Source organism: Leishmania major, chromosome 6 (assembly GCF_000002725.2).
Source record: "Leishmania major strain Friedlin complete genome, chromosome 6".
NCBI classification, from domain to species: Eukaryota; Euglenozoa; class Kinetoplastea; order Trypanosomatida; family Trypanosomatidae; genus Leishmania; species Leishmania major.
Window position 1 is genome coordinate 244,396 of NC_007247.2, and position 22,598 is coordinate 266,993.

The 22,598-nt window shown below is 64.4% G+C and overlaps 5 protein-coding genes across 5 annotated transcripts; all 5 read left to right on the forward strand.

Moving 5' to 3' along the window:
* Positions 1 to 746: 746 nt before the first annotated feature.
* On the forward strand, positions 747 to 2,786 carry LMJF_06_0660 (conserved hypothetical protein; the record flags this gene model as incomplete). Its single annotated transcript, XM_001680784.1, has 1 exon — positions 747 to 2,786. One exon carries the CDS (start codon positions 747 to 749, stop codon positions 2,784 to 2,786), a length of 2,040 nt encoding a protein of 679 aa, XP_001680836.1.
* A 2,574-nt stretch (positions 2,787 to 5,360) lies between these two features.
* LMJF_06_0670 (conserved hypothetical protein) lies at positions 5,361 to 9,209 on the forward strand (the record flags this gene model as incomplete). The annotated part of the gene is made up of 1 exon (XM_001680785.1): positions 5,361 to 9,209. The coding sequence occupies one exon, from the start codon at positions 5,361 to 5,363 to the stop codon at positions 9,207 to 9,209; it is 3,849 nt and encodes a 1,282-aa protein (XP_001680837.1).
* Positions 9,210 to 10,850: 1,641 nt separating this feature from the next.
* LMJF_06_0680 (conserved hypothetical protein) lies at positions 10,851 to 11,582 on the forward strand (the record flags this gene model as incomplete). Its single annotated transcript, XM_001680786.1, has 1 exon — positions 10,851 to 11,582. The coding sequence occupies one exon, from the start codon at positions 10,851 to 10,853 to the stop codon at positions 11,580 to 11,582; it is 732 nt and encodes a 243-aa protein (XP_001680838.1).
* A 748-nt stretch (positions 11,583 to 12,330) lies between these two features.
* On the forward strand, positions 12,331 to 13,545 carry LMJF_06_0685 (conserved hypothetical protein; the record flags this gene model as incomplete). The annotated part of the gene is made up of 1 exon (XM_001680787.1): positions 12,331 to 13,545. One exon carries the CDS (start codon positions 12,331 to 12,333, stop codon positions 13,543 to 13,545), a length of 1,215 nt encoding a protein of 404 aa, XP_001680839.1.
* A 1,942-nt stretch (positions 13,546 to 15,487) lies between these two features.
* Positions 15,488 to 22,558, forward strand: LMJF_06_0690 (conserved hypothetical protein; the record flags this gene model as incomplete). Its single annotated transcript, XM_001680788.1, has 1 exon — positions 15,488 to 22,558. The coding sequence occupies one exon, from the start codon at positions 15,488 to 15,490 to the stop codon at positions 22,556 to 22,558; it is 7,071 nt and encodes a 2,356-aa protein (XP_001680840.1).
* Positions 22,559 to 22,598: the final 40 nt, after the last annotated feature.

The window sequence follows — 22,598 nt, forward strand, 5'->3', positions numbered from 1 at the left end:
ATAGACGGACATGCGAAAACGCAAAGCCGCTCTCAGGCTCACGGCCACGCATGCAGCGTCTCGCACCCCTCCCTCCCTCTCTTGTTCTGTTCTCTTCTGTTCTGTCTGCCGCCTTACCGCCGCGCAGTGCCGCCTCCGTTAAACAGCGCCTCGCGTTACTCTTACTTTGCTTGTGGGCACCATCCACGACGAGCGTCCACACATCCGCGCGCGAACTCGCCGCAGATGCTTTCCTTGCGCGACTCCCCCCCCTCCCCCCGCGTCTCTGTCGTCTCTCCACACGCAGACACCAACACGCGATCTCTTGACCAAGTACCCATTGTCACCCCGTCGTCTTCCTTATTCCCTCTGCCTCGCTCACGACCCTCTTCGTGGGCCTCCCCTCGCCGCTGCACACCAGCTCACCGACGCACACGCGAGCAAGGAAGGCCGCTCACGCGACACGAGTCACATCAGCATCAACACCATCAGTGCCACGAAGGCGACGCGCGCATTCGGATTGTATCTACATATATATATATATATGTATATACACACACACGCATACACGCGAGGGTTTTCGATCTGCCCGTTTCCCGTAGCCCCACATCCGCATCGACTCGTTGTTGGGTCACGTGTGTCGCCTGCCACACCTCTGTCTCCCTCCGCCTCCCCCCATCCCCCGCCTCGCTCTCGTGCGGATACAGCGACACACGGCGGTGCCACGCATCACGCCCAGCCACCGAAGCGACTCGCAGAAGGGGGGAATGGGCTGCAAGTCCACAAAGACCAAGGATAAGAGGACGCACGAGGGGCCGCCAGGTGCCTCCGCAGAGGACGCAGGGCACGAGGCGGTGCAGTACGCCAGCACTTCCGAGCTGGATGAAGCGATCGTGGCCGAATCGGCGCAGCCCTCCGCGACAGCGAGCACCCCCCAAAGAAGGGATGAGGGGAGTCCCAGATCGCTGGAGCGACTGCCGGAGGAGGCCGTAGCGGAGCAGCAAGCAGACGATGCGGCGGCTGCCGTTGGTGCGCCTGATGACTCGACGCAGACGACGGCAGAGATGTCGGTGAAGCCGAAGCAAGGTGATAATGCTCCAGCAGAGGCCGACGACGCATCCAAGAGTGTCGGTGTGGTGCCGCGCTCGTCCACAAGCCGCACCTGGACGCCATCAGAGCAGCAGAAGCCCGAGCGGGAGGTGGAAAGGGTTGGCAGCCAGTTCGACTTCGAGGTGGAGAGCAACGACAGTGAGGAGAAGGCGGCGGCAGATGATTGGGAGGTGGAGCTCTCGCAGCCGCGCTCCTTACCGCCATCGACGCAGCAGCAACCGGAGCCCGCACCCGTTCCACCAGATGCAGTTACAGCGACGTTGAACGACGCGGAGGCAACAACGCCGGTCGCCATGGAAAGTGTCCCGCAGCCGATACCGAAGCGCGAGTCACCACGCTCGCTGCCGGACGTTGCCAATGGTCAGAGCACGAGCGCTGCAACGTCGTCGAACGCACCCACTCCCGCGCCGCGCCGCCTTTCGCGGAAGCCGAGCATCGCGAGCTCTTCGCCCGTTTCCGTGCGGCCGTCACAACGACCGTCGCAGCGCAAGCTGCTGCGGCCATCGACGCACAACGGCGGTAGCATGCGGGCTGCCCAGTACGTCGCCTCTCCCGTAGCTGCTGCTCCACCCCCGCCTCTCGCCCTCCCTAGAGACAAATATTGCGCTGCGGCAGCGGTGCCGCCGTCACCGACACCGTCGATGGCCTCGACTTCGGTGACACGCATCAGTAACAAAGCCTTGATACCGGTCGGCAAGCCGTCTGAACGCATGGAGGCACTTCACCACGGCGCTGACACCGGCCGCGAGACGGTGGCGTCGCAACAGCACCTGAACCGGTTTCTCTACCGCGAGAGCTCGGTTGGCCTGGGCACGCCATATTCGCAGCTGCCGCTGCAGCCTGTGTCTGGACAGTGGCGGCGCGGCTTTCGTTCGCCCATCCCGTATCGTCGAGGCTACACGGACCCGAACCCCGGCGCTGCCCCTCAAAGGCACCGCGTATCAGCGACGACGTACATGCCCCCGCCCACGGCGTACATAATGGGGGCTGCCGGGGGTGCGCCGCCGCGGCTTTTGCTCGACGCTGCAATGCTTGCCACCATCAAGGCGTCCACGACTCGACTGCTCGAAGCGCACACGCTGCGCCTAGCCGGCGCCCACAACGGCGCGGCGGCGATGATAACGGGCAGCGGCCGCGTGAACGGGGCGTCCGTTTCTGTGCCGCGATGCGTTGCGGCGCCACCGATGTCGGTGCCACTCCCATCACGACTGCCGATGTCGCACCTAAGCGATCCCGTGTCTACCCTCGCTGCGTCGGCAGCAGGGGCGGCTGCTGGTGCTTCCGCGCCACCGTCGACAAACGCTGGCTCTTCGTACTTGCGCGGCAGCCAGAAACCAAAGTTGGCCATGCCAGCACCTCGAGCGCAGCACCAGCACTTTTTCGCCGCTCTCCACGCTGCAGAGCCGTCCCCGGTGCAGCACACGTCTAATCGCGCAGGCATGCCAGCACGAGCTGCGGTAAACCGGACGGCGAGGTACGACGACGATGGCGTCGACGCTCTGAGTGCGGATGTCTCGTACGGCGCGGTGCAGGAGCCGGGCGTGTACGGGCAGCAGTACTGCAACACGCTCGAGCCCTGTGAGGACAGCGTCACCACCTACGAACCGTCGGCCACGGATGAGGTGCCGACAAACGCGGCCGCGCTGCTGCCTGTAGGCTGCGATGAAGGCAGCTCATCCATTTTCCAGTATCCTTGACGACGCGGACCCTGACAACACTCACGCCCGAAAAGGCGGCGGCCACGCACGCGAGTCTCCGTCAGCGGGGGCCAATCGGGGCAGCTGCGGCGCCTAACACCGCCACAACACGAGCCGAAGTAGCCTGCGGCAGTGGCCAGGCGAATGGTGCGCAAGGACCCTGCGTTGCAGCCGCTGCCGCCGCCGCCGCCGTAGAGGGGCGAAAGGCTTTAGAATGTGGCCAAGATCGTGGCGCAGATGTGCATCATCGCGCCCATGTAGCTGGAAGCAGCGAAAGGACTGCGGGAGAGTGTAGATGCGTCGCAGTTGATAGGAAGTGCAGCCGCCTTGCTCTCCCTCGGCACCATACAGCCGTGTGGGAGCGGCGCCGCGGACGCTGAGGCGGGTAGACGAGGGAGCGAAAGTCGAGAGGCAAGCGTAGGGCAGGCCTCTCGCCTCATCAGAGAGCACATGTGAGCGTGCATCACCGAGCCTAGGTCACTGTGCAGCTGTCTGCGTCTCTCTACTCTCTGCCTGCTTTGTTCGCGTCTCGCTTCGCTTCCTTACTTCCACGTGCCGTTGCCATTCTCTTGTCGCTTTGGTTGTTGATGACTTTGCATGAGAGAGCAAGAGAGGAGGGTGCGGAGGGGGATGGTGGTGGGTGGGGGGTGGGGCGCAGCACCTTCCTTCGGCCCTCCGGCCCTCCGGCCCCTCCTCTGTCGCTGTGTGCGAGTGTGCACGTGCCTGTATCGATGTTCCTGTGTGTCTTCTATTTCGCTCCCCCAACGCCGCCACCACCGCTTGCGTGCGTCGTCTCTGACTTTGTATGTTTGGTCTCTTAGAAACTCTCTTCTCTCCCATTGTGCTGCGATGGCGGGCGTGCATGCGGCAAGCCCTCCCCCACCTCATGCATCTTCCCCTTCTACTCACCGCCTTTGCAGCTGCGTCGATGAACGGATGACGAGTGGATGTTTTGGAGCTTGCAACGTTGTGGTAGGCCATGCACGTGCTTGTGTTGTGTGCAGCGCCTTCGTGGTGTGTGTGTGTGTATGAGTGGGAGGCGGGTCCCTCTCTCCTTCTCTCTCTCTCTCGCGCGCTCGCGCGCTCTCGTTTCGTTTCTTCGCATCTCCGCCGCTGGTCTCCCGATCTCCATGCGCGTGTCTTCTATGCGCCTGCCTTGCCTGCTGCGTGCAGCGGCACTGCTGTCATCGAAGCCGCGCCTCGTCATCCTTTCTGTGGCGCCGTGCGGATGCAGGACGCGCATGGCCGGTCGGCGCGTAGAGGCGTACGTGTGCCTCGATAGCCCTGCTGTGAGGGGCCACCCCACGCCACGCCACCCCATCACGACCCGACCCTCTTAACACCTCTTGCGCCCCTTCTGTACTTCTTCTCCATCCCTGACGACACACCCACACGAGCGCATTACCAAAATCTGTTTCTTGTTACCGAAAACGCTTAACCCGCCCTCGCCGGTGCAGGAATTCCTGAGGTGCTTCGCACCCACCCACCCACCCACCCACCCACACACACACACATATATATATATATATATACGGCAGCACACGCGGCACTCCCCACCCCTGCCCATGCAAGCCAGTGCACGCATCTCTCTCTCTCCTTGTCTCGTCTCCCCTTTTATATCGATCTATCTATCTACCTGTCTGTTTCGCCTTGCCGTCCCCTCGCCTGAGCGTCCATCACCACCGGCTTCCACACATTCTTGTTGTGTTCTCTTAACTGTCTTTCCCCACTTCCTGCGCAGGTGTGCGTCTTTCGTCACGCGTCGCACTCACCACCACCACCACCACCAACACCCGCCACCGGAGGAGGAGAGCGTGCTTCTTTCCGCCCTCTTCGTCCGTACGCGTGCCACAGCGCACTTGTCGAGACGGGGTAAGCTCGAGAAGGTGCGACGTGGCAAATCTTGCGTGTGCTCACCACCTAACACACACACACACACACACACACACACACACACACACACACACACACACACACAAACGCCGCCGCGTGCACAGAGGGAGAGCGCGCGCACGCCATATATCTATCACCTTCTCGCCGCCTTCTCTCCTTTGCTTTCCGTGGTCGTGACTGTAGGTGCCTCACTGCCGCCACTACCACCGCCGACCCGCACTCACAGATCACGCACACCGACCGCCCCATCGTCGCCTGTGGAAGCGTTGCGATCACCAGTGCTCACATCATCATCATCATTGCCGTCAGTGCTGATTTTCATCATCCACAGCGCAACACGCATCGCGGCTGCTTTATCAGCGCATTTCGTTGTCGGCGTCGTTGCCTGTGCGCTCCCCGCGCTGCGCCCCCCCCCCCTCCCCCCCTCCCCCCTCTCTCTCTCTCCCATTCTAGCACGTTTCGCTGTCGACTCTTACCACACCCCAAGACGGGAGAAGAGGAACGGACGACAGAGGCGAAGCAGCACGCGTCGGGCCGTCTCCGCCCATCCCTTCCCCCCACTCCGCCCCCGGGTCTTATCATTGCCAGCTCAGCCGCTCTTGCCATCGTCGGTGTCGTGGCTCTCTGCTGAATTGTGGCTTCCTTCAGCGTCGGTAGTAGTGAGGGATCAGGCGAAAAAAGATGGGCGGCGTCTGCTCATGCGCCACAACGAAGCGCGCGCCCCACGACCGGGGAAGCGCGGCTGGTAAGGACGCCAACCCAAACCATGGCAGCTTGCCAGAGTCACCGGCTGCGAGCGCTGCGCTGGGCGGGAGCTCGAGCACTCACGTGCGCGTCACCGACCGAAACGGTGGTGCCGGCAATCCTGAGGCCGGTGTCTCGGAGCGGCTGCTCAGTGGCAGCGCCCTGGTCCTCCCCGCCAGCGTCGACGCCCGAAGCAGCAACGCCAGCAGCGACTTCACCAGGAACACCGACCTTCTCTCGGGGAAAGCAATGTTGCGTGACACGGAGACAAAGACGAGCAGCGTCGTCACCGCCATCAGCTCCGCCGGCGGTAACTTGGCCCCGCTGATGAACAACGGCGGCGCATGCCCAAGTTCTGCGCAAGCGGGATCCCGCTGCGACGCCTACTTCCCTCCAGGCCACGACGCAGGGATGAGGCTAGGGGCTGACAAGTACACCGGCGTCGGCGCGAGCCCGCTTTCAGCGTTCAACTCACCCGATCTGCAGAGTGTCGCCTCCACCGCGTCCACCGACAAGGAGAGAAAACCGTGCGACCAAGTCGCATACCCCGGCATGGCGCGGCCGCATGAGAACCCGATGATTTTCACGGACGATGACACGTGCGTGGTGGAGACAGCGAGCTCGGCGTTTGGCACGCCGAGGGAGCTACGCAAGAGCTCGAGCAGTATTGCTGGCCTCCCTCGCAGTGCCTCCATTGTCAGCTGCGGCAGCATGACGAGCCAGCAACCACACGGCTACAACTACTATAACAGCACCGCGATATGCGCGGAGTACCGCCCGATGCTTCCGCCTGCGTCGCTTCCACTGAGCGCGGCCACGGCATCCCTCACCCCAGCCGCGCCGAAAGGAAGCGAGAGGCAGCAGCTTCAACAGAAGTCGAAGCTCTTCTCCCCCGGCCCACACTCCCGCACGACCCTCGCAAACGTGCGCGCGAGCCAGCAGGTGCTGGCGACGAGGAGCTCCGGCAGTGCACGCACGCCGCTCACTCGCGAGAGCTCCATCGTAGGGTCGGACTGCTTCCACAGCTGCTGCAGCTACACTGACCTGACTCCCGCCACCCCAGCAGGTGCGGCTGCAGAGGCGGACGTGCACCTCCTCTCTGGCGGCTACCCGGCGAGCACCGCCAGCGGAGCCTCTTCGAAGGGGCGACAGCTCTACACATGCCGCAGCGCCTACACGCCGTCCACTCATGCCCGATCACTCTCTTCCCCTGCGGCAATCACCCACAGCCAAGGCGGGACGATGCCCTCCAGCGCGCGGGACGCGTCGCTGTTGCCCCCACGCTCCCCGCTGCTGACCCCGGGTAGCGCTGCGGGGCCGTGCAGCACACCGAATGCGCAGCAGCTGTACCTGAGGCGGCAAGCAAGCCTCTGCTCCGGTATCGAGGACGCGCCTGCGTCTGAGGACTTCTTCTCAGTCCCGCCGACCGCCCGCAGCTTCTTCCTCGAGCGGTCCTCCGCCGCTGCATCGACGCCGGCCAACCACTCTGCCCTTGGCAGGGGCTTCGCCGATACCGCGGCGGCGGCGGCGAACGCAAAGAAGTCGAGAAGGGTAGCGAAGCGCAGCATTACCTCTCCCGAGTCACGCTACTCGCGCGCCCTCGACGAGGCAGCATCACGATCATCGTCGAAGCCCTTTTCAGAGTCCTTCAACTCCGGCTCTGCTCCGTTGTCGTGGACGGACGCATCACCGCTGACCGAGAAGACGCTGTCAGAGGAGCAGCAGCTCAGCCACACGTCCGCTGTGACCGGAAAGCAGGCCGCCAGCCACGGCACGAACAACGGCGGCAGCAGAAAGGGAAGGCGGCTGCGGAAGCGGCGCCACTCCCGCGGCAACTTCCTGCTCGACCTGAACCCGCCGCCACAGGCGGCGCTTGAGATGGCGGCAGCAGCGACCAGCAAGGCGAACCCTTCGCCGTCGTCCGCCTCTGCTGCAGATGCTATGGAGACGCCGCCGCTGCCGAGTGTCACCTCGAACACTGTCGCGTTGGTCGACAACCACGGCACCGAAGCGGCCTTTGTATCCTCCTCGACCGCGAGCAAAACAAGCATGCGCAAGTCCGGCGCTGATGATGACCCTGTAGCTGCAAGGGGAGTACGGTTGACTCAGGCATACACCGAGACCCTTCCGCTCGCGTCAGATGCTGCCGATGCTGGTGGTAGTGGTGGCAATACCGCGGCGTTGCCCACCTCGCCCTCTGGGAGCATGAGCTCCTTCTCCACGGTTGCCTCGTCGTACCAGCGCGACGTCCTTGTGAGGGCGTCGTGGCGGGGTTCGTCGGAGGTACCGCGGCAGTTGCAGCGGCCGGAGAGCGACACTGCTCCTTGCAGGCGGCGGCACTCCTCCCGTGGCGCAGGCGGTGGCGCTTCGAAGCTGCGTTCCAAGGAAGCCTCTGCCACCTTCAGTGATTCCGTGGCACATGGCGGGCCGGCAAGCCACGCTCCGGCTGCCAAGGCCACCAGGGGTGCCGGCGCTGCTGCTGGTGCTGAGGCAACGTCTGCGTCATCGGTGGTGCCGCTCACAACGAACCCAAAGCCGTGGGTGCCGAGCGGCAGATCGGCGGCGGCTACTGCCGTCCGTGCTGACCCACGCAGCACCGCGCACGTGATGACCACCGCCGCCACCACAACAGGGCCGCCCGGTGACACCAGCCGTCGCTCGTCGCTGACTCACGGCAGCTCGCCTCCAGAAAAAAGTGGCGGCGCGCGGCCCGCTTCTGCCACGACGGCTGCGACTGGGCGTCGCTCCCTTGGCGGCGCTGCCAAGCCTGGCTCCGGGAAAGGAGCGCCGCGGCGGACCTCGACGTCGGGCTCCCTCGTGCCTCCGTCGCCCACCGATGCGCGCAAGCCGACAGTGAAACGGACAGCCGCGGCCGCAGCTCTAGCGGCAACAGCCGCCGCCGCCGACAGAGAGCCATCGGATGCTGAGAAGGCCGAGTCCGTCGTTGAGTACGCCATCGATATTGGCGATACAGGGGAGAGCGAGGGGTCAGGGATGGACGCCGTGCACATTGGCGGTGGCAGCAGCGACAACGGTCTGCAGACCGCGCTAGGGGCCACTTCTCCACAACCACCGCTACCGCAGCAGCACGCGGACAGGACGGAGGACGCCGTAAAATTCAACGACATCAACGATGGCTTCCCGGCGCAAGAGCGCGTGCCGCAGCCGTGTGGCAGCAGCGCAGATGGCGCTGATGAGCCACGTCTCGCGGGCTTCCAAGCCTCGCCTGATGTCTCCAACGCCACGGTTATCACGTCGTTGGCGGATAGCGCCTTCCTCCAGTCGTACACGGAGGCGCAGCTGGTGACGATATTCGGCGGCTCCGCAGCTGCGTTGCGCGGTTGTGACAACGACTATCAACACCTTTGGGTCTCTGATGAAGGAAGGGGCGGGGATGGCGCGGCCCAGGATGGCGACGACTCTGAGGGCGACCGCGCCGCACTTCCCGCCGACATGGCGGTGGTGGTGGCCCACCGAGCGGTGTCCTCCACTGACAGCGACGGTCAGGGGTCGTACTCGGTCTCCGCAACCTCTGCGGAGGAGGCGATGCTGGCGGCGACACCCAGTAGTGCTGCACGGAGTAATGCCGGATCACCCACCGCAAAGGACAGGGACGCACTAACGCTGCCGAAGGAGGATGCGGTGCCCCCAGCGCTCGCCGTCAGCAACGGCGGCAACAGGTGCGAGGAGGCCACGGAGTGCTCACCGGTGAATATGTCGCGCCGCTCTTTTTCCCCCGGGTCCGACTCACACGCCTCAGAGGTGCAGGTGACCACACCGCGCTGATGACGCCGCGATTGAAAAGTGGATATAAGCCCACTGGCTCTTTCTCGGTCCGCCCCGCTCCCACTTGCTGGATTTTGTGTGTGTGTGTGTGTGTGTATGCAGAAAGAGTGCCTCATCTTCGTTTTCCCTCCCTCCCTCTCCATTGTGGTAATGCCGTCCTTAATCGACTCACCTGCGCACGTCGCTCTTCACGGTGTGAGAGCAACAACACACAGAAAAAATCAATGTTGGTCGCGTGCAAGTATGTGTGAGTGCATGCGCTTCCCCCTTCCTTCCTTTTCCTTCCCCTCGACACATCCATCCCGTCGTTCACCTTGTGATGTAACGGTGTGTGTGTGTGTGTATGTTTTTGAATGCCGATGCTGCTGCTGCGGCGGCGCTTACTTTTCCGTTCCATCGTTCTCTGCGGTTGCTTCTTTCCCCCTTTCGGTGTACGTGTGTGTGTGTGTGTGTGTGTGTGTGCGCCCATGCACCCCGCCGTCCGCTTTATCTGATCGACTTTGCTTGCGCTGCTTTCTGATGCCTCTGTCTTCCGTCCACTTCCTTTCTTCGTAAAGAGCCTCCGCTCTCCCTCTGTGCGTCTCTGCGCATCTGTGTGCGCGCACCGTGTGCAGTCGGTGCGAGCGGTGCGCACGCATCTGTACCTCTCTCTCTCTCTCGCTCGCTGTGCGCGCGTCTGTCTTGGTGCTTGTAGAGAGAGGGGTCTTCACGGAACCGGAGCCGATGGGCGTGCGGCTCTCCAACCGCACAAGCACCATCGCACGTGCACGCACCCAGGCGTAGGCACACGCGTGTGCACGCTCAATACCAGCGCCCATCCGAGGTATTGCGCGGTGGCGCGGTGGAGGCGTGCACGCACGTGTGTGTGTGTATTTTCTCTTTGGGTACTTTGGCACATCGGCGCTCTCCCTCTCTCCTCCTCCCTGCCGCCCTACCTGTGGGCGTGCGTGCTCATGCGCATAGGTCTGCCTTTCTCTGTCCGTCAGCTGTGAGAAGGAGGGAAGGGGGAAGGGGGGAGGGAGGCGGCGTGTCGCGTCGCGTCCCTTTCCGTCCTGTCTCGCTCTGTCTGTCTCTGGCTTGTGGTGTGCGTGCGTGTGTGTGTGTGTGTGTGTGTCTGTGTGTGCTCTCCATCTCACGTAGATAACGGAACACAGGGAAAAGGAAACCCTCGACTATTCTTTGAGCGGATGGCCAGGCACCACAGTGCATGCGCGCAGACGCACACATGAATCGCTCTCTCTCTCTCTCTCTGTTTCTGCCTCCCCACACGCCATTCTGCACGCACCACGCGCTGCTCTCCTGCTCCTCGTACAACGCCCCGGCGTCTTCTCCATCTCTGCCCTCCTCCTCTCGCATCTTCCTTCTGACACCTTCCCTCTCTGCCGCTCCCCCACAGTAAAAACGATTCGGAAGCGGTGAAACCACAGAGTCTCCCTCTCTCTGCGCGTGTCTGTCTGTGTGTGTGTGTGTGTCTGTGTGTGTGTGTGTGTCTGTGTGCCTGCGTTCTGCCACCGCTGCCGTCCCCTCCTCCTCCCGAGCACCTTCATCACCGCCACCAGCGGGGTCTACAAGGAGAGCGCCTTCTCGCAGGTCTCCCTCACTTCCTGCTGATCGACTGGCGTCTGTGCTACCAACGCAGAGATGGGCGCCAACGGCTCAAAGACGGCGTCCTCGTCATCGGCAGTGCCGGCTGCCACGACCACCACTGGCGACAACAAAGGCACGGTCAACCGGTGGTATGGCGCGGTGAGTGATGCGAGCGACGCCGACCTCGGCCTCGCGCCAGACGTCTCGCTCAGCTCAGATATTAGCACGCCAGAGGAGAACGCGGCGAAGCGCAAGGCCTACGCGCACCTGCAATCGCCATATGCGAGGCACCAACTAGCAGCATCGATGAAGGGGCGTGGCAGCAGCGGTAACAACGGGGCGGAGGCATCCGCTACCGCACACGTCAACCTCATCGAGCAGATCTACAACGAAGACTTTGAGACTATCGACCACATCCAGGCACTGCGCCTGCCGCCCATGGTGTCGCAGCAACTGAAGAACACTGTGCGGAGCGAGGCGGAGAGGCGCTGCGCGGAGGTAGAAAAGACGATGGCACGCTGCCTGCAGGACAAGATGTGGACCTCGTGGAAGTGCCAGAAGGAGCGCGACACGTACTACCACTGCGTCGAGGAGATCGAGCAGCGCAATCTTCGGCCGGACCCGACGAACCCGCACTGGGTTGACATGCTCACATCCTTCCGTTGGAAGTATAACCTTGGCGTCTTCCATGGCGAGATTATCGGGCGCAACAACATTATGAAACAGATTTGGCGTGAGCACTACCCAGATCGCGAGTTGCCGCATCCGTGGGTGAAGGATGCATAAGCCATGTAAGCGCATGTGTTGCGCGCCCCCTATCCCCTCCCGCGTCGTCGTCGTTGTGGCCAGCGAGAGAGGAGGGCGAGGGGACGCGCCCCTCTTTGTCTTGTGCCTCATGTCAGGGCTGTTCCTCGCGTGTTTTGCGCTCACGTTGTGGCGTGTGCTCTGTTCTCTGTTCGACGTCCGTAACACGTCCCACCTGTTCACATCCGCACTCTTCGCCGGTGCGCCCCGACACACACACACACACTTAGTGATGGCTCAAGCAGGACGTGACGGGTGGTACACAAGCAGAGAAGGGCGCTTGCGCACTCGCGCGGGTGTGCATCTGCCGACATGTGCACTATCATACGCTCTTGCTCTCCTGCTACGACGCACACCAGGCGCGAGCTGCCCTCTCTTACCCCATCTTCCCCCCTCCGCCGACCTTTGCCTCTCACGCGCGCACGCCCTCACCATCTCCTCTCAACCGCTCCTCGTGCTTGCTTCTTTGGGCCCCTCCATCTCCCTCCCTCCCTCCATCTCCCTCCCTCCCTCCATCTCCCTCCCTCCCCTCCCCACTGGCTCGCATGTGTGCGTGAGCTGATGTGGCTGGTGTTTCGTTCATCAGCGGACGTCCACAGTGACGACAACAAGCACCGTGCAGCGCAGCAGCACTACCAAAACAGCATTAGCGTGAGAGCACAACGGAACCCTTCGGCAGCACGAGCTACCGTGTTCGCCCCTCACCCCTCACCCCACCCCGCCCCAACGGATGATCCGCGTCTTTGCGAAAACCGATGTGCCAGTGATGGACATCATCGAGCTGCAAGGCAAGATCGTCATCACAGAGGAGGCACTGAGGGCCGCACGAGACGCCAAGGAGCGGCGACGTGCGTCACGGCGTGAGCGGCGCAGGAGGGGGGCAGCCAATAGCGACACCGCGGTAGGAGAGGACGCCAGCGGCACGGGCGACGATCTCATGCCTCTCTCTTCGGCCCCGTCGTCATCGTATCCCTCCTCCAGCTGCAGCAGCAGTCGCTCTAGTAACAGCACCGGTGGCGATGATGACGACGAGGGCGGAGATCGTGCCACGGCAGATCCCGGCGAGCTCGTAGATGTCGTGATGCCCTGGTATACTTCACACAATAGCGGCGAGCAGCGCGGCGCTGCAGACTCGACAAGTACAGCTGCATCAGCGCTGCGTGGCACATCGTCCCCAGGCTGCCCTTCTCCCGCCAGCCCTCGACGGCCGCGACCGAATTCGCCCACCGCCTCCCGTTGCGCCGCCGTCGTGGAGGTGCCGCTCGGCCACGTGGAGCAGGACCGCCTCGACGAGAAGCGATGCACCCTCTGTATCGAAACGCTGCGGGTGCACGGCAGCCGGTCCAGCTTCAAGCGCCCGTGGCTTGTACTGCGGGAGTGCACGCCTGCGCGTATGCGAAAGCTGCGTCGGCAGATGGCACGGTCACAGATATCGCGTGATATCACAGAGCCGCGCGAGCTGCTGGCGACAGGGGATGGTGGTGGTGGTGGTGGTGGGGGTGCAGGAGTCGCGGAGCCGGCCGATGGCGCGTCATCGTCACCGACGTCGGAGACAACAATACTGTTCTCAGAGTGGCTCGGGCAGCACCCAGAGGCGCTCTCCCTCAACTCGCTTTTTCTCGACGACTTCGCTACCGGTGACGGGGACGACGTGAGCACACGCAGGCCGACTGCAGCCGATCCCGCATGTGCTGCGTTGGCATCGGCGTCTTCGGGGAGAAGCGGTAACGGTGTCGGGGCACGCAAGCGCCCTCGCGAGGCGGAAAATGTCGAGGGTACCGTACTGGGCGGCCCACCGTTTTCACCTCAGTTGCCACAGAGCGCCTCCGACGTCCCCTCAGCGGCACAGACGACGAGAGCGACGGCGTACAAAGACTACGAACTGGTCGGCGTTGTGCGCGGCTCCGTCCTGTTCAATTCTAAGCCGGCGCGTGTCTTTCAGTGAGGACGCGGATGCCGTGAGAGGCGTGCGTCTGTGCGCGTGTCTGTGTGAGGAGAGTCCTGGCGGCCCATGTGAGATCGGAGGGGAGGCGGCCAGCAGCCTTCTATGGATATATATATATATATATATATGCGGTCAGGTGCGTCCGCCGCGACAGAGGCTGCCGTGGCGACAAGTGGGGAAGAGGATGGCAACGACAAGGGGCCGCTGGCCCATGTCGGTGGCTGCCTGCCTGCGTTGCACTTGCGGGCCTGTCTGCCTGTCCGTTGCTCTTGTCGTGTCGCATGGTGGCGGGGAAGGCACACGGTCGTCATATCCTACCAGTGCTCTTCCTTACCTCCCCTCTCCCTAAAGCGTTCACGGCTGCAAGACGAAGTACACGAAGGCAGCTACGCAAGCATGGCTACTCACCACTGCGCTTGTGCGGAGCATCGTGTGGCCGCCTCATTCTTCTCTCGGAATGCCACCCCTCCTCGCTTCTACAGACGCGAGCCCACCTCCGTTGGTGCCTGCCGTTCAAGGGCCCGAGGGTGGACATCGATGGCGTGAGGGTTGGGGGCGCGGCACCGCTCTCTTCATGTGCTCAAATGTCACGGACGTGTATGCTTTTTTCTCCCTGTGTGCGTCGTGCTCTTGCGCCATCCCGCCCTCTCCTCCCCGCTCTCTCGTTCCATCGTGGGGCAGTAGTAGGCGTAGCAGCAAGGTGTGCTTCGCTCACCAGGCACTCCCCCCCCCCTCTCAACACACACACACACACACACACGCGCAGAGTTACCGCTATCGTCACCGTCGTCGTCATCCTTCTCGAAGCTCTCGTTAAGCTGCGCCGAAACACAAAATTGAGCTGTCATCACCGCCAAAGGTACACACCCACACACCTGCACGTTTTCGGGGAGATTTCTTTCTGTTTCAAGTCGGTTTCCATCTGCACCACCGCACGCGCGTGCGGCGGCTGAGACAACCGAGAACGAGCTTGCTCGCGCACCAGCGGAAGCCCGGCGACCCCCTTGCCACGTCGGTGAGAGTGCGCGCGTTAGAGGTACCGCCCCCTTCCTACCCTCAGGACCCGCACTCGCGCGTCAACACCGGACAGCGGAAAAAGCCCGACGGGCTCGTGCCGCCCCCCTCGACGCTTCGGTCTTCGCCGTCAAGACACCCACAGTGGGCTTGGCGCTGCCCGACACCGCCGCCGTCACTGCAAGCTGGTTCTTCTGCGTACGAGGCAACCGCCTTGAGTAGGTACGCTGCCATGGCCACGGTCACCGCTGTTGTAACCGCTGCATACTCGGGACGCTGCGCCAGCGTGTGTGCAGCGCCGTCGCGAGCCCAGATATCGTCCTCCTCGCTGCTGACGGCCCCAGTGGGCTCAAACGTGACACCGCTGCCGTGCGGTGACGGTGGAGGCCACGCTGTCTGCGTACCCGTGGCGCGTGCCGCGACCACGATGACGGCGGTTTTTTTTCTGCCGGGCATCACGCCGCTGGACGGCGTTCTGCTCCGCCGCAATGGCGGCGATGATGGTAGCTACTGGCGCACAAGTGCTTGTCGGAGCGTGGCAGGGCTGCGAACGCTCGCCTTGGCGTCGACGATACTTGCAGCGCCCGCTGGCCTTCCCGCGGCGTCGCCGCTCGGCCACGCAGCGCGACACGCAAGCACCTACACCGGACGTAGCAGCACCGGCGCAGAGGCGTCCTCTCACGAGCCTTCAACGCAGTCGTACGCAGCGGCCGCCACGCACAGCCGCGGCCATGCCGAGGAGGAAAGTGGCGACGGCGAGGCCGTGCAGACCACCTTCAGATCGGCGCATCACCGAGGCTGCTCAGCATCGCCTGCCACATCTTCTCGTTCTCCTCCCACGACGCTGCGCCACGCGGCTGCTAAAGCTGCTGTTACGCGTGGCGGGGGCGGTGACAGGGTCTCTGGTGCGGCGCTTGCGGCGGCCATCATGCGGCATCACCGCCTTCACACATCTCTCCACTACCTCGCCATGTCCTCTGGCGCTGAGGTGCCGGAGTGCGCTGGTGGCGCCTACCACCTCCAAGAACGGCCACCGCTGCTCCACAGCGCCTTCGACACTTCTGCGGCTGCTGTCAGCGGTGACCGTGGCGGCTATCTCACCCGCTCCCGCACCTGTGCTAACAATGTGCGCATCTCTGTATTCCCCGCGGCGTCGTTGCGGCCTGCTCCCGGCACCGGCGGCGTTTCGTCATCTTCTGCTCCCTCGCCAGATGGGTGGTCCTCATCCCCGTCGACGTCGTCGGCCACGGCTGCGCGCGCGTCGCCGACGGTGCTGCATCGCGATGCGGTGCACCTGCGCGCACAGCAGTACGAGCCCTTTGACCGCCTCCTGCACCGCTACCTCGAGCGCGGCCACGTGGCACACATCACGCAGCGACTCCTTCACCACCCTGATGCCCCCGCACCGGCCGTCCTCCTCGACACGATCCTGCGGCATCGGCTTCCCGCGCCGTCGTTTGTGTGCCAGGCGTTACTCGCCACGATACACACGGCTCGTCGAGATCGCAGCACAGCTGCCGCCGCGGGCTTAGCGCTCGACCGCGTTGCGGTGCGCCTGCGCACCGACGAGAAGGCGCGCCTGCTCTACCAGACTCCCCAGGTGCGGGCTTTGCTGCTGGAGGCGACGCTGCAAGAGTCACTCTTCGACACCGCTGTCGATGTCGTGACAGACATGCCGGTTGAGTGGATCACGCCGCATGCGTGGTCGCAGCTGGTGGTGATGGCAGGGAAGTCGAAGTTGCCACACTCGCAGCTGCTGTGGCGGCTCTTGAGCCTGCGCGAAGGGGCTTCGTCAACGTTGCGGAGCTCTTGTGAAACTCCGACGTCTGCGCGTCCAGTTTTGACGCGTGCCGGTGAAAGCGCGCTCCTCGGCGCACTGCGCCAGCGTCCACTGAGTGCTTCCCCGAGTGCTGTGCACTTTCGCGACGTGGTGGCGACAGTGGCCGCCACCGCAGTGCCAGATGGGGCGCTCGACGCTCGCGCGTGCGCCACAGTCCTCGCACCTGCGAACGGTGCGATCGGAAGTGCCGTCTTCGCCGACGCGACTGTCGCGGGCGAAGAGCTGCCTAGGGACGAGAGGGGTGAGGAGAGCGCACAGCTAGCATCAGAAGGCAGCGAAGACCAGCCGTCAGCAACACCGGTGACGGCGGTGGTGCCTGCAGGCAGTGCTGCAGGCGGTAGCGACGGAGCCCGCTGGTGCGCGGTAGGAGCGGTGGAGCTCGGCTACGCGGTGGAACACCACAACGGCGACGCAACGCCTGCGGCAGGCGACTTCCGGGCCACCGGTGCAGCCGGCGCGCTCTACAGCCACTCGTCCTTCCAAGCACTGCTGGCGGATGTGGAGCGGGAGGGAATGCAGGGGGGCGGCGCTGCTGCAACGTCGCCGGCGGCTCGGGCGCGTGCACTGTGGGAGACGACAGCGCTGCGCATGATCAACTCGCGCCACGGCATCGTCTACGGTCTCAACGCCACGATGGCGGCGCAAGTGATGCTGCGCTGCGGTGTCTCCTTCGCGGCGCAGGCCTCGCCGCTGCTGGCGTTGCACGTGCTGCGCCGTTACCTGCGTAGTTGCCATCTCCTGCGCGATCAGGTGGTGGCGGCACAACGCCTGGTGGAGGCCCAGCTCGAGGCGGCAGCGGAGGGCTCTAAAGACAGAGCTGCAAGAGCTGCCACCACCACCACCACCATCGCCTCGACGGAAAACCAGCCAGGATCACACCATCACGGCGCGACGGTGGCAGACGCCGACTCCTACCCGCGCCTCGCACGCGCTGTCGTGCCACACCCCGCACCTTTCCTGGTCTTCTTCAAGGTGATGCGGGATGCCCGCGACGTGCTTGCGCACGCCGTCTACGGCGGCGACGAAGAGGACGACGCTGTGGCCGCGCTGTCCGCGGCGCGACGGTATCGTGGCACGGCCGCCGCTGCCGCCGGCCGAGCGCACGCGTCTCTGCCGATGATGCACTGGGAACTCGTCTGGCACACGTTCCAGCAGCTAAATCGCGAGAATCCGCACTGGTACACGCAGCTGGATGTGCCGGAGGCGGGCGACCTGTGCCTCGACGCGATGGAGGTGCTCTGTCACGGCGCGGATCCGTGGCTGACGCTGAACGTTGCACGTCGCGTGTCGGCGCGGCATATCATCGACGGCGTGGACATGTCGCTGTGGTTGCTAAATCGCTTGGACCCGTCACACCACACCGACGAGGCCCGCGAAGTGGCGCGCAAGCTGTTCCGCTGGCTGCTCGTCGACGTTGGCGTGCACGTGCAGCCGCCGCTGCATCGCCACCTCGTCCCCGCCGCACGAGCGTTGATCCGGCTCGGATTGCAGGAGGAGCTGAGCACCCTGTACAACGCCGTGCTCGACAACGTCTTTCTGTTCACCTCAGAGCACCGCGACGCCTTCATCCACGTGTTGCGCGACCTCATCTGCCCCGCGTGCGCCAGTGTACTGCCGGAGGTCGACGTGTACGTCGACCGTGCGTGTCCGAACTGCATGGCAGTCGTACCTGCGAAGGACCCCGACACCATCCCAAGTTTTCGGCTGTCGGCAGAGCATGTGGAGCGGCAGCGCGCGCAGCGCAAGCAGCGGCGACAGAGGACTCGCCAGCGACTCTCGGCCAGTGTGCGTCGACTGCAGCAGGGCGGCGAGGGATGGACGCGCAGCGACGTCGCACTGTGCCCTCCGCCACGCGACGCGGCTGACATTCTCCGGTGGCACCTTAAGCGTGACGGCACCGAGCAGGGAGGAGAGAACGGCGCACTTGACGTGTCGCTGTCGTCGGCGCTGCTAATGGCCACCGGCGCCGCCGAAGAGGCGACTTTGGTGCCTGGTGTCTCTGTGTCGACAGAGTTGGCGCTGTTCCCCGTTGCAGGCGAGGCGGCGAGCGGTGTACAGGTACTGGGCGTTCGGGCAGCCATGGAGGAGTCGTCACGCCGTCTTGAGCTACAGCGCGCCGCACGGCGGCACGTGCTGGCGCAGCGCGGGGTGCGTGACGTCGCAGACGACGGCGCCGCCGGCGCCGCATCGCGCGTCGTCTTCGCGACACTTCCAACAAAGCTGCCCGTCTCTGCACAGGCGCTGGATGCGTCGACACTCAAGTACTTATCCACTCCGGCGAACGCCGCCGCGGCAGCGGGGTCGACATTGACGTCTGCGCAGGCTGTTGACGGCGCCTGGGTGTGCGTGTGGTGCCATGAGCACAATACCGAGTGGAGCAGTCGAGTGCACTGCAGCGCGTGCGGGGCTGAGACCGGGCCGGCAGCGCCCTGGCGGAACTTTTTGTACGCGGCAGCGAGCGGCGATGCCATGGAAGAGCTTCGCGGACGCATGTCTAACTGCGAGGCGCGTCCCGTTGACGCGATTGTGGCTGGCTACTTGCTGATGTTGTACCGGCGCACCTTCCAGCTGCGTGCGACGCCGGCAGATCAGGACCGCCTGCTGCGGCTGGTGGAGGTACTCTGTCGGCTGCAGGAGCGCGTGCTAGCCGGCTACGTGTACACGAGGTTCATCCCTGTTTCTCAGCGGCGCCTCGGCATTCCGCTGTCTTCACTGGCGCAGGCATGTGGCCAGGATGTGTCGCCTGCCTACCAGGCGCTGACGCAGGCAGACCTCACGCGGCCAGACGCGGACGACATCTTCTTCAACGCCGTCTTCGGCGCGCAGACGTGCCGTGTCTGCCTTGGCCAGCACGACTGGCGCCTGTGCCCGATTGTCACCCGAAACTTTGCCGTGTCAGCGTCGGCGGCCGGGGAGGGCCGTCCGCGCACCGCCATCAGCCTCAGCCCGGAGGAGAAGCAGCGCGCTGTGCTGGAGCGACTGTCGCAGCGCATCCAGCAAGCAGTCACGTCACTGGCGCCGTCCGTCGCGGATCCCGAGTCTGCGGCGTCGTCGTCATCTTCTTCCCCGCCGGTGCTGCTGCCGCCGGGAAAGCCGAGTGCGCGGCTTGTCGTGGACGCCTACACGGCCTTCGTATCCTCACCTTTCCGCGAGATCTTCGCCGAGCTGCACTCGTCCGACGCCAACCGTCTGTCGCTGCTTCTGAGCCGTGTGCAGCAGTATCGCCGCGCCGCGTTCGTCCTCTGCCACGTGCCGCCGCCGCAGCGCGCGACGGAGGCCTACCTGCGCATGGTGCACTACTTCAACGTCACGGAGGCGGAGGCGCTAGCGCTGCTGGAGCGGTCATCGACACCGACGACGCCGTTGAAGGGACCCGCCGCCAGCGGCAGCAGTAGAATCGGCCACCCCACCTCGGCAGCGAGGCAGGTCAACTTTGTCCAGGTGACGCAGACGTGCTGCATGTGCCTTGACGCACGCCATGCATCACACATGTGCCCGCGCCTCGACGAGTGGCTCAAGGGGGTACAACGTCTGGCCCTGTCTGGCAGCCGCAGCACCAGCAGCGGAGCCGCTGGAGAGTCTTCGCTGTCACCCGCTGCCGCAGCTTTACTCGACATTGAGGGCGACGCGCGCCTGCGGCGGCGACTGAAGGCGCAGGTGGACGGCTGGACCACGGCGGGGCCGGAGCGGCTGCATGCCTTTTACCGGTACTTGATTGCCCACATTGATCTTCTCCGGCCCGCGGCGTTCGCGTCTACCGGCGCTGGGCAGCAACCGGCTCGCCGACGTGCCGACTTCGACGACCCGCTCGTGTACGCCGTGAACAAGACGATAGCGAAGCTGTCCGCGGTGGGACAATGTAGTGAGACGTACCGTCTCTACGCACACGCGCCAGTGGAGTGCGTGTCCACGGCGACAACGGCGACGGTGTTGCGCATGAACGGCTTCTCGGACGAAAGTGTGCGGGTGTTGCTGACACGCGCGTCTTCTTCCTCCACCGACGGCACAGCGATCGCCAGCGACAGCGACAGCTTCGCCAGCTCGCATTGCTCGTCTCTAACGCAGCCCGCCCCGCTCGCGGCTCGCGCGGCAGCTGTGCCGGTGCGGCAATACTGCCTTATCTGTTTCTCGCCCGATCACGCCTATGTGGAGTGTCCAGAGCTGGCGGCGGCGTCAACAGAAGTGGAGCGGCTGCTGCTCGTACTACGCAACGTCGCCGGGATTGCCTGCGTGCACGACGGCATCGGTGCGGCGGCGGCGTACGTCTACAGCGAATACAACCGCGGTCGGCTCTCGGCGGACATGATGCGCTCGCATCCGGAGCTTGTGACGGAACTGCTGACGTTGACGCGCCGCTGCTTCGCCACGCGTCAGCTGTACCACGGCGTGCGAGTTCTGCGGCGTATTCCAGTCGAAATGGTGCCGCCCGACGCCGCCTACGTCGATCTCTGGCGCGCGGCTGGCCTGCCGGAGGCTGAGGTGGAGCAGAAACACGCGCAGCTGCTGGCCCTCTTGGATGCGGAGGCGGTGCGGCCATCCATCGACCCACCACCACCGCGGCCGACCTACACGAATGCTTTTTTGTCGAAGCTGAGCCGCACCCTGCACGACGACTTGTGCCGGCACTGCTACGAGCACGGCCACACCATCGCCACCTGCCCTCTCTTCCATGCGGAAGTGAGTTTCGGCCGCGACTACGTGGCCGCGTACCGCATGAGCATGATGTCGGAGCAGCTGGATCGCGCCTGGCAGGAGGCGTACTTGCTAAAGCTCGTGGACTTCTTTGCCGCGCACTACCTCTTCATGCCGTACCACATCGCCGGCGTGGTGAACGCCCTGAACGCGATCGCCTCCATGTGGAGCTTCCGCGGCGAACCGGGCATCGCGCTGCGCCATCTGCTGCGCATCCCGCCCGCCTACCGTCGCCGGCAAGCCTTCAAGCACCTGCTGCACTGCCTGCGTGTGCCACCGGCGGAGATGACGAAGCTGCTGGGCGACTTCTACTTTGCCCCTGATGGCAACGCCACGGCGGTGCCGCCACCGCAGCAGAAAGGTAGCGGCCCACACAACACAAGTAAGTACCACGCACAACAGCAGCAGGAGGTGGTGATGGCGCAGCATCTGCTGCTGCCAAAGCCCGCCATTCGCGATTTGGCGCGCAAGCAGATATTCGATCAGATCCCGGCGGCGATCGCGGCGCTCGAGGAAAGCGAGGAGCGCATGGCGGAGATCCGTGCCTGTCACGAGCGGCGTGGCGAGGGCGGCGGCAGCATCACCGCGGACGTGCGAGAGCGTCTTCTTCGCCAGCAGAAAAGAGAACAGCCGGGCCGGCGTTCTGCAGAAATAGGCGACGCAGACTTGCCGCACGCCGCGGCGTCCTTTCACGCCCCCGCGCTGCGGAACGTCATGCAGAGCGGCGACATTGCTCAACTGCGTGAAGACTTCGACCCGATTCTGTCCGAGCTGGAGGACGCCGTTGGCATGAAACTCGGCAGCCGCCACACGCTCTTCACAAGCACCGTCGACATATTGTCCGCTGCTGCGGCTGCGGCTGCCGCGTCGAACCCGGCGCCGGCACCGCTGTCGCCATCAGCGCTCTCAAGCTCGGCTTCGTCCAGTGCGAGCACCGGCGAGAGGAGTGGCATAAACGCGACTGCGTCGTCGGCGGCAGCGCCCTCGTCGCCGACCTTCTCGCAGACGCCCGAGGCGGAGGTGGTGACGGAGGTGCAGACGCGCCACGCTCCGCCGCGTCGCCCCGGCTCCTCGGGAGACCGGTCGCACAGCTTCCGTCAGCCAAGCGCCACCAAGGCGCCTACGACTTCGTCGGCTGCCGCTGCTGCTGCTGGTGCGGCACCGTTATCAGAGAAGATCCAGCACCACGCGGGAGAGGGTGATGCTTCCAAACCTGCGGGTGCGTCTCCAGGGCGCAGCAGCGACAGCAAAGACAACGACCGTGGCCGTGGCAACATGAGCGGCCGCGGCAGCCGCGCTGATGATGGGAGGAATGAGCGCCGCGACGCTCGTGACTGGCACAGCAATCGCGAGCGAAAACCGCGCCATCGAGGCGGTAGCCAGTCGCCGTCGCACGCCTACAAACACGACCGCGGCAGCCGCTCCCGCCATCACGGCAACCACCGCAATCGCAACGATGCCTCGTAGGGCAACGAACAGCGGAAAGCGAGCGGCGCCACTCAGGTGA